At 34.1% G+C, this 11,699-nt stretch overlaps 1 protein-coding gene across 1 annotated transcript; it reads right to left on the bottom strand.

The window, feature by feature from the left end:
* Window positions 1–1,790: 1,790 nt before the first annotated feature.
* Window positions 1,791–11,024, bottom strand: Smp_130120 (hypothetical protein; the record flags this gene model as incomplete). The annotated part of the gene is made up of 7 exons (XM_018795713.1): window positions 1,791–1,847; window positions 4,153–4,257; window positions 5,526–5,733; window positions 7,429–7,511; window positions 8,447–8,788; window positions 10,525–10,689; window positions 10,728–11,024. The coding sequence occupies 7 exons, from the start codon at window positions 11,022–11,024 to the stop codon at window positions 1,791–1,793; spliced, it is 1,257 nt and encodes a 418-aa protein (XP_018649997.1).
* Window positions 11,025–11,699: the final 675 nt, after the last annotated feature.

Here is an 11,699-nt window from a genome sequence, read left to right as displayed (position 1 = left end):
CTCATCAAAAAGATATATCTGTAATCTTGAGGGAACTGATACGCTTTGTGTGATTTAAACCTGAGTAGCACAGCCCCCAAATGCCCTGGTACGGCCGAGAGTGGGGAGAGTCTACTCTCCCTCTCGAAATGCTCGCACATGGCCACGCGAATATATAGCCTCTACCAGGGAAGTCCTACTCACTGCCTTCTCGTGGTGGGGGTGTTGTTTACGAAAGTGAGAGGACGAAAAGCGAATGTCCGGCACTTCAACCGGGTTGGTGGACACGGAGGGTACACCTAGGGGAGTTGGAAAACCCTGATTCCAAACCAATGGTGCACATGGGCTCCAGTATCCTGATGGAACGAATGGCGGACGAACCTGTCATTGGTCAACGGCTACCATGGGACTGCATCTCCTCACGATGCTCCATTGCCTTGTGGATCAGACCTTTTGGTCAAAGGCTCTGTGTGTGGCCCCCTAAGAAAACCACCTGCTTCGGTTTGGGCACCCGGGCAGTATCACAGCCCACACACACAAATAGTGTGGCGCATATGTACCTGGTGCCCTTTTGTACCAATATATATGTGTTTAAATAAATAAATAAATAAGCACAGCTTCCTAGTCTTAGACGTTAGTACTGAGACTAGGAATGACCTTTAGGTGAACTGAAATAAACATATATCAGTGCGCTCAGTATTGCTGGTACGCCTTGCTGACGAGTGTCAACTAACAAAATATTTAGGTCTGAGGTTTCCTGTTGACTAACTCCAACCACCTAAGATACATCTGTAGAACAGATAAGTTCTGAAGTTATCTTACGTCTCCATCATTATTATCATCACCAGTGTTGAGAATTATAAGGATAATAATTGTTCACTAGTATTTGTTAGCAAGCAATAAACAACATGCTAAAACCTGACCGTGTTAGAGAAGCTAAATGACTAATGATCTTACCTCTTAGATACTTCAGATGGAAAATTTCAGAGGAGTTTTGTAAATCCTGTTTAAAATTGTAGGAAAGAACCTAAAATCAAGCATAAATATATATATGAATATATCATAAAATTTCGAAAGATCAGTAAACAGTGTCAATATAAAACAGAAATTCAAACCAATAATGTCCAATAAAATACAAATATGAAATGATTTATAGAACTGGAAACCTTTCTCCAAATCTAAAACAAGTATAGAATATCAGAAGGGGTTTTGTGGAGATTTTAGTAATTTTATAGTTGTAATCATGAGTCGATTGAAGCTAGACCACCATGGAAAACCTGGAAGCACTGGACGACCGCTTCGTCCTATTGTGGGACTCCTCAGCAGTGAGCATTCACGCCCCCACCTCGCGAGATTCCAACCCAGGACCTATCAGTCTCGCACGCGAGCGCTTAACCTCTAGACCACTGAGTCGACATCTAACGGTGTTCATGTCTAACTTCAACCGATCCACGAAATTGAGCGACACATTCACCAATGTCTTCAGTGAGTTACTATCTCACAACAGACTTGGTTAGACTACACTGGTCACTGCTTCTCACTAGAACTCCAGGAAATATCTCTTGAAGCCAGTCACTAGTGAGCACATGATTATTATCAGAATGGATCGTGGATGCTCACTGCTGAGGGGTCCCACAATAGGACGAGACGACCGTCCAGTGCTTCCAGGTTTTCCATGGTGGTCTACCTTCAATTGACTCATGATTTCAACTATAAAAGTATACAATATGTTGTATTTTTCTGTTTAGATTTTAATAACTACTACAAGTTGTGACATGGGCTAATTGAACCACTGTTAGTAAATGTAAATTTTAATTTAAACTCTGGTGCATTAAAACAGATTGTCTGTTATCAAGCAACTGGATAGCCTAAAAGTAGGAATTAATAACAGAAGCGAATAAGTTATCGAATCAGTGTAAACTGAGCATGTTATATAGATGTAAAATTCACTAATATAAGGTTTTCTACCAATTACCGACAATACATAACTAACATCAAACAGTAGTGCTAAGTCACCTGAACTATCTACAATATTACAATTTGAGCGATGGAACTCTACCACAACTAAGGGATGTATTAAACATCATTGATTACTACTTAATGTTTAATTACTGCACAAGATTCTCAATGATGCAGGAGGTTATTCAAAATCTTAACTCATTAGTAAATGCTTACTGTTATAGTACTGAATGTCAAGTGTGAGCTAGCAACAAAACACCTAGGCCAAGAGCTTTTTGTCAACCTGTCTATCTACATCTACCTAGTATCAAAAATAGCTGAAATGAAGATCAGTAGTGAGAACAAAAAAATGTGAAATTGGTGTTTATTTTTAAAACTCAAGAAACACATGGAAAATAGGTCAAAGATGTACTCATTTCATTCTTTCGTCAACGATAGTGTAAATGACAGATGTTGTTTCCTTCCTTTTTACGGCTAAATCACTAGTTAAGAATATTCAGATGAGACTGACTTGTGTCTTCAACAGCGTACATTTTTGATACACTTGAAAGTAAACGATTTTTAGCATATTGTGGAATTTAAATTAAATAAATTAGGGAAGACACTTTTTGCAATGTCATGGTGTACAATACATAGAAGGAACGTCAATTGCAATGAAATTTACTTTGAACACAAACTGTAAGCTTCCCAATGATTTTAGTACAGGTTTTAATAACAATGTGAAGCTTAATGAACTGAATTAATTGTAATATGTAATATACATATGCTAGTAAGTGGTATCTTGGTATGAATCCATCAACGGTTACCCTGAACTATCTAGGAAAGTATATGAAGTAACAGAGTTGTAGATCATTAAAATTCTACGTGATTCGGTTACGAAATGGACATGTTATCACAAATACAGGAATTCCATCAGTTAGTCACTCTATTTTACAAGAGCTTATACATTCGTACACTTATACTTTTTGTCTCCTTTACGCTTGTTTTTATTAAAAATGTTAATGTAACGTGAAACAACATAAACAGATTCAAGTTTTTCCTCAAGTACTACACTGTTTTAGTCTGTTTGTCTTTGCAAATTTTAGAGTTTCAATTCATATAGAAAACAAAAGAAAAGTACGAAATTATGATTAGCAGAATCTACAATAAATTCATTTAGTTAGTAAATAAAACTGTAATCGATATCCAGAGAGAAGATTTGTCAGTAAGAATCTTGTACTACCCTACCCTGGGTGTACTTTGTGCTTTAGTACCTGCCAAAGCAGTCACATTAGTGAAACAGAAGGAAGAACCTACGTTCAATCCCAAGGACACATCCAAAATAAATTCAGGTCAATGGAATTAAAGGCTTTTAGTAGTGCTATTGCTCATCTCTGTGACACAGGGCATCAAGTTGGTAGGCTTAAATCTTTCGGCGTCATCGATCGGCATTTAGATTCTATTATTCTCGAATTCTCCGAAGCCATAAACATCAAACGACTCAAGCCACATTCATGTATCCAAAAGGAAACATTTGCAAATTTTTCCTTACCATAGTGACTTTATGGTCAATTTATTACATTATTTTTGCAATATTTTCTCTCTACTGTTTTAATTGCATCACTTATTTTGTAGCTGACTGATCCCAGCTTATATTATTCTTGACTATTATTGATGTATGTTTAACTAATTCATTACATAGTAAATTGTTTTATCTATATGATTTCCTGTTACTATGTCTGATGATCCAGAATCTTCTCTCACATATTATATTTATTCACAGCACTCCTTATGTCTTCACTCTCATTACTCCACCATGATGATATATATTCATTTTCACTGTCATAAGTATGGAAACTTTACAACGATTTTGCTTTTTAAATATCATAGGTTGTAAGCAGCTGACGAGAACCTTGCGAAATGAAATGAATTTATGCCATTCCGCTCAATTCTTTATTCCTGTTCTGTTCAGAATAATTAGGAAATAATAAAACGTACAACAATGGTTGTTAGACCCGACGGTAGCTCATAATACAGAGAATATAAGAATATAGCGTTTCAAATATCTAATTCTTATACAATAAAAATGAAAACAATGATAGTCCGTTATATAGTTCCGAAAACTAAAACACTCAGTATTCGATTTGTCAAAATACCTCTATTTAGGAACTAATGAAAAAATAAGCATCATATTGTGGATATAGATAAGATGATGAAATAAAATGTCATGCTTACAGGAGTAGAAGATTTCATTGCGTTCATCAATGATCCAGTACATAAGGCACACAATGTTTTTATGTAAGCACAAAGGCCATCTAATGATGATAATTCTAAACAAGACTAAATAATTTACAGAAAAAAAAGGTAAGAGAACAAAGAAAATGGTCAGTAATTTGTAAATTAGGGAGATTAATTTAAATGAACATAGATTCCTACTTAAAAATTAAATATTTTATAACAGATATACGAAATCAAAACGTTTGGTAGGCATTTCGGAAATTCGATTTTTCTGATTTATAAAATGGAGTTTGTTACTGGATAGTGTATATTGAGGAAAAAATAATATACGAAATTTCCTTACTACTTTGAGCAATACATCTTATGTAACTATTAAGTCTAACACTGATCAGTTCATGATTTTAATGAAATTCAACAATCTCAGCAACTCCAAAATGAAAATTATCATATGCTCACTAGTGACTAGCTTTAAGAAGGAAGTATCGGAGTTCTAGTGAGAAGCCATGACTACTGAAGTTTAACCGTGTCGGGTGTGAGGCAGTTACGAATTGAAGACAATGGAAGATAGTTGCGCAACATCGTGGATTGATTGAAGTTAGACGGTAACACTGATGGATGGAGGCTCAATAGTTTAGAGGTTAAATGTTCGCGCGCGAGACTGAAGGTCCTAGGATCGAGATTTGCGTGTGAAATCCTGGATGCGCACTACTGAGGAGCCTCATAATAATATGAAGCGGCTGTCCAATATTTTCAGGTTTTCAATGGTAGTCTAATGTTGGTCGGTTCATGATTTCTTATAAAATGGTTGTATTTTTAAATCTCCGTAATTAGTTGGAAAAAGGCTGAATGATTAATAAATTAACTTTCCTGAGATCATTTGTCGAAGACAATTTCCATGTTATATATGTATGTCATATATAACTCATTACTTGACGAAACCAGTTCAGTATATTCTGAATTAACTATTTTACTTGACTCAGCAACTCGTTGTTATATGCACTAAACCTTGTAGTATAGATGCGAAAATCAAGAAGATTCATAAATCTACATGGTTTACCATAGTTTCATTAAGCAAGCATAATCTTTACTCTTCCAAATATATACATGAGAGTGGTAAAATCATCTATCTTAAATAAACGAACCAGATATTATTGATAATTATATTTCCCTCAAGACTGAAAACAACATAGTTTGAGAGTATGTATCATAACTTATTTTGTTGTTATGTTGAAATTCATATACATTTAGTATGCTTTTATTTTTAGATTACTGGTAAAAAGAATTGAACAATTCTGATGGCTTATTATTATGATAATAATTATATAGAAAAATAAGTAAAAATAAACCCCATGAGACTATTTGTGGATTACCTTAGCGTCAGTATTTGCCTGAATTATATTACCTAGTCTATAATTGACCAATGCACGTAATTGTAGAACTTGGTGTTTAACTAATTTTATATCAGCAAATGTTTCGATATATTCAACACTAGATGGTTTATTGTTATCATCAACAATATTCACAAGCCGTAATGCTATGCTGAGTATATTCAGTGCATTATAATACAAAGAAGTACGTCTGTAAGAAAAATAATAATACAATGTATGATTAGAAAGTAATAATTTGAAGAGGGTTATTATCTACTGAATCTAGATTAGACAAACAATATAGACAATAGATAGGATTCTAGTAACATTGAGAAACAAAGTATAACCTTGTCCATCATCCACATATCAATACACGTGTGTATCTGATTTGCGATATGCCGTTGGTTATATAGATGCTCAAAAAGTTTGAAGGTTTCAAAAGATTATCCTTTTGTCATGAAATTCCATCAGGAATGAAGTTTATTCCGCCGTTAGTACACTTATAGACTAAATTTTGAAATGGTAAATTTAATTACAATATAGTGGGACAGAAAAAAGTGATTAAGATAAAAGATAAATAGGTAGAATTTAAAACAGTTTACACCATTTATTAACCTCGAATAGTTGATTTTAAAGAAATAGCCTGAAGGTGAAAATAGGAAAAAATATTTTGGTCGGAAAACTTGTTCAATCCCTGTTTAAGGTGATATGCCTCTTTGTTTAGATCAATTAATGGATTGTTTCCCGTATAGATAGCATATCACTTTTGTGAACTGGAGATATCCTGATATATGAATTTATAATTCATCAAGTTAATTTACCATTCAGTTTTGTTTAGACAAGAGTAAACAGAAAGATGAGTCGACTGGTGAGCTTAAGATTCAAGGAACTGGATCAGTTATAATAATAAAGAGACTATCTTTTAAATGTGTTAAAAACTTCATTCAGACAAACGCTAATTGAACTTATCGAGTATATGGAGTACACTGAAGATAATATTGAAAATTTTTCAGAAAGTTGGAGTACAAATCTTATTTCTTTGAAAACACAAATACACTGAAATACTAATAAACATAACTTCTGCTTGAGCTTCAGGTGTAATCAATTAAGAAGGGTATATGGTCCGTGAACAACACAATGAAGTGAAGGCTTTTGTTTATAGATATCTGTTAACAACGTTCACTGATGAACGAGGCTACAGCTATAAATCAGAACTTGTGTTCAATCTCCCTGACCATAACGCCAAAAAGCATTATCGGTAAAGTGCTTCGAATTGCAACACTTAAATATGAGGTACATGGTGGAAGATGTAAACAGGAAAAGGATAACAAAACAGAACAGAATAAAAGGAATGAATAATCTAGGCCTCAACCATTGGCACCTGTTATGTATCACTTAACCCAAGATTTTCTAACTATATTCTAAAGACTGTAGTAGTGAAGCTTTTAGTACCCGTACAATCACAACACTTATCAATTTCATGGTTTCATCTGACTATCTTACTCTTGTTGTGGGTAAAATTATATATAGAAATAGAAAATAGCTAAACAATTGTGACGCGTATTTTGGTCATTTCAGGTGAATTGTAGTAACGAAACAGATGACTATTAATTGATCTACATTATCTAATATTCTTTTTGATCGCTCTACGATATCACAATGAGTAAATGTTGTAAACAACTGAAACTTCCATTCATCTACACATATATATTTGTATAATTGGAAATGTACATTACGCAAGTGCTATTTGTCAAAGCAGGTGCTCGAAGGATTACTAATAAAGCATATGAATGGTACGTAATAAGGCTCAAATTATTCAAAATATGTGTGTAAGTATACATGTTAATATCATGCAATATATGAAATAACAATCTACCAAAAAAACTCAAACTACAATCTTACTTACGCAGCACCTTGAGCTAACAGTAATGTAGTATCCATAATAAACGGGTAGTCTCGTGTACCACTGACCGAATATTCCATAGCATCCTAGACATAAGAAGGGAATACAGTAGAAATTTACTTAATAAAAAGTAGGAGGCAATGAAATAAACAAGAGAATATAAGAGTAATCATCGAGGTTGAAGGAAAAGGTGATCAAAACACCCCGGGGAATCATCATCTTTCTCTTTCAAAAGAGCCAATCACAAAAAAATCACGATAAACAAATAAGATGAACCAACTGAAGAAGTTGTAGATAGCCAAAAAATGGTACAAATTCAACTTAAATATGCCATTTTACCTAGAGTAAGAGTGAGTCAGGACAAGCTTTGAAATATTCTGTATGACCTCTTACTTGGTCTGCACTATTCAAGAAAGCTTTAGGCTTCTTGATTAGTGTTTATAGGCAGTCTTAGTTAGTAGTTGAAAGTTTTTAGCAATATGTTTCAAACTTGGTTTGCCGTAATACAGCCTTATAAATGTTTTATGCTAGAAATAAGAGGTATACTGCTGATCATGGGTTCTTATATTGCTTTCGTTATTTCTTCTGGTTTGAACTCCTCAAATCCTAAGCATCTTGCCTTCACCTATTTCTCCTTTATTTTGTTTTTATTCCTTCATATTCGTATAATTGGATATCTGAGATTAATATTCTAGTCTTTCGATTCACCTACGAACTGTTTCCTGAGACTGTTAATTAGTCGGTTTGACATTTTAATTCTTACCTATTCTTTAAAAACGGTTTTTAATACTGTAATTATTCACTACTTATTTTCTTCAAGTTGATTTTTACTTGCTATGTTGTTTGCAAGGATAGGCTGATAGCATTTTTGTGCTATGCTCCAGCCTTTCCAACTTATCAGCACTCTAGGAACATTGGAGAGAAAAGACAAACTTCATGTGGGCAGAAATCTTAGAACGTTTCTTAGAAAATAATAATGATGTATTATTTTACTTAAAAGAATAAATACTCACCGACCTACTTGTAGTTTAGAAGTGTAATGTTGTGATAACGCTTTCATATACATAAGCAATCCCATAATTGATTCTGATAATTGCTTCTTAGTCGACAAGGTTATTGAAGCTAAGTTAAATGCTATGGTAAAATCTTCAGCAGCTACAGATAGGTCTCCATTGGTAAGATGAAACAGACCTAAGTAGAACCACGGTCTCCAAGCAACTACAGATTGTGAGGAATATTTAAAACCGTTAGAACAGTTATGTCGTTGAAGGTAACAAGATCCTAAACTGCTTCTGTTTAAGATTTCCTCTATTTTTCCAGCTTCTTCTTGTGCTTCTTTTAAATATCCTAAACGCAGCAAAAGCTAAGAACGAAAGAACATAACCTGATAAGACTGTTTTATACTGTATTTCAGATACCAAACAAATTGTGTTTACAGACAAAAAAGGCAATGATAAATAATTCCACTGTAAGTCATAAACTCTAAGTACACTGAAAGAAAAGCCTCGAACATAAAGGTCCTTGTAAAGTAAGCTTAACACCTGGGGCGATCAACCCTGGCCAACTAAAATAGTGAGTCTGTCTTACGTATCTGGCATTCAATTTGACTGGTAATTCTGATTTGTATGAAAGGAGGTTGATGTTATTTACTAAGTAAAAAAAGATGAGACTAGAGATAACGCCACTGGTTATCAGTTTGAGTGTTACTTTGTGATAATACGGGAGCTACAGAAATCTTATTTCGCTATCTGACGTTCAACATTTTTTACGTATAGAATGTCTCCTGTAATTCAACAGTGAAAGCTTCTGAAATATTTAAAGAAACATTTTTTCAGCTCGTTTTTAGTGGTGGACTACCAAAAACAATCACACGTTCGTATACGGACTTCTGTATGAGTCTGACTGGTAGTGTAGTACACAAAATCAGTGTCTACATAGACAAAAACAGAGCTTTGTTTATCTATCTGGTATATTTTTGGTTTCAATAGAAAGGTCCTCGCTTTGCAACCAATACGAATTTAACAGAACCCTTCAGTACATGAAAATTGGAACCAATTACAAAACTATAGGCAGAATTGAGTGGCTACTAGCACGGAAGTTCAGGATGCATCTGTTTATATCTGGGACTACTCAGTTGGATGTACCTGCATCCCAGAGATAATGTTTACTATGGGACAGGATGTACATATACCAAAGAAGACTGATCAGTTGCAATCCTAAACAACAATGGGGTGATTCAAAAAACATATACAAATCAGTAATGAAATTTTGATGATGTTTCAGGAAGTAGAAGACAATAATATAATGATTGTGTGATTTGGTTGCCACATACAGGCTTAAATATTTGGCTTACAGCCGTATCTTCATGTGAGGTTTACTGATACCACCTGGCTCCCCAATCTGAAGTGTATTAAACGAGGTTCAAATATGCAAACTAACAGTTCTCAGTAGATTAACGTGCTGTTCACAGGTGTTAAAAGAGACTACCAGTATTAAATTCAATAGCTCACAAGTAAGGTAAATCTTAGAATTATCACCAGAAATGCAATAAGTGAAAATAAGTCCTAAATTCTTTATTCACATTTCAAGGTAAATATAAGAATGTTTATTTCTGACACTAGAAGTAACCATTAGAAAGTGAAATCAAGTAACACTTACTGACAACTTTTTCCCTCTATATAGGGTGGATGAACCGTTAATATGCACAGCAAAAGTTATTTCTTTCAGAGCCTGTGATAACGAATCCTGATTAAGTTGTACAGAAAAGTGATAACTCTTACTGGACTTGGATTTCTTGATAAAGTCTCTGCATACAACAATCTATAAGCTGGTAAGGAAGGAAAATACTGATCACTGAAATGCCGTTACGATACTCAGCTTACCTTTACAATGTTGTGTGACTTTTGTATCGCTCTATCATGATTTTTACAGTTTGATAGTATAATAATCTCAACTGAAATAAATGTTGGACTGGTTAGGAAAAAGACACATACTGAGTATGGTGTCAACAGACACATTTCCTGTCAAAGGAAAAATTTTTGCCTTCCCTATTAAATTGTGAGAAAAATTCTGTCATATGAATAAAATTTTATTTCTTACTTTTATACTTTCGTCATTACATAAAAATTCACGGTTGGACCGGATTGTACATAAAGGTATAATTGCTTCGTCTGAAAATGTATCAATTATTATACGGATACCTTTCACAGCTAGATAGCACTCATCAACAAGTTCATGCCAGCGAAGTAGGATACTGTTAATTGACTAGGAAATAACACATGGAATAACTCGGTGAAACTCACGGTAGTAAGATACTTAGCGTATGTCCATGGCAGGTTAGATACATTCCAGTGACGTACAAACTCATTCTCTAGTATGCGCTTTTGAGGAATAGTGTAGTGTTCAGCTACTTGCCGAAGAAAGCTGGTAGTTTTCCTTACAAATGAAAGATGTGATAACACAGTTTCTTGAAAATCGATGTATTCCGACTTATAGATGTCATATGTTTTTGAATCAACAGAAATACTTTTCATAGAATTTTCTAGAGCACGGAAGGCATACCAATAGAGTAGAAGCAAGAGAGCTGGTTGTAATCTCATTTGTAGATAACATGAGCATTACTCTAGAAGTTAATGAAAGTACATATCTCTTAATAAAGGTCTACCAACTTAACTAGACACGAATAGAAAAAGGAAATTTTTCATTGGAAGATTGAACGTTTAATGCAATGAAAAACGTAGACAACCGTTTACTGTTTTTCAAACCAATTGCTGATAAAAAACATTAAACGACTTAAAAGTAGAACAAAATGAAGACGCAAAGAGAAATATAACACTTTAGGAAGTTTATTTACTAAATAGACAGCTCATTACAAATAGTCACTAATTTTATCTTAGATGCAGATAAGGTTAAAACTGATTTACCAAGACGATTGCTGTGGTTAATCTGACTTTTAGAACAGTAATACTACCCTAAATTGTATGAGATTCTGGAGCCGGGAGATTGGCTCCATTCAATAACTATAAGAAATGGTATGTATATTATAACGGAATCGGGTCAATGAACCGAGATATTAATGACTTCATTTACAGTCAGTCATATATAATTTAAGATTTGACAGTGATGTGTTCCGGTCTTGGTTGTGAAATCATATGCACGATAGAATGTTAGTGGGGTTAAAAACAGAGAGCAGAACATCAATATCAGTGAAATGGATCAAATAACCTTAGGAAATATAGTCTAGAAGGAAAGAATGGGGGGGTTGAAATAACACT

The sequence above is a fragment of the Schistosoma mansoni genome, chromosome 2 (assembly GCF_000237925.1).
Source record: "Schistosoma mansoni strain Puerto Rico chromosome 2, complete genome".
NCBI classification, from domain to species: domain Eukaryota; kingdom Metazoa; phylum Platyhelminthes; class Trematoda; order Strigeidida; family Schistosomatidae; genus Schistosoma; species Schistosoma mansoni.
Note: the sequence above shows the minus strand (reverse complement) of the source record. Positions and strands in the feature narration are given on the sequence as shown.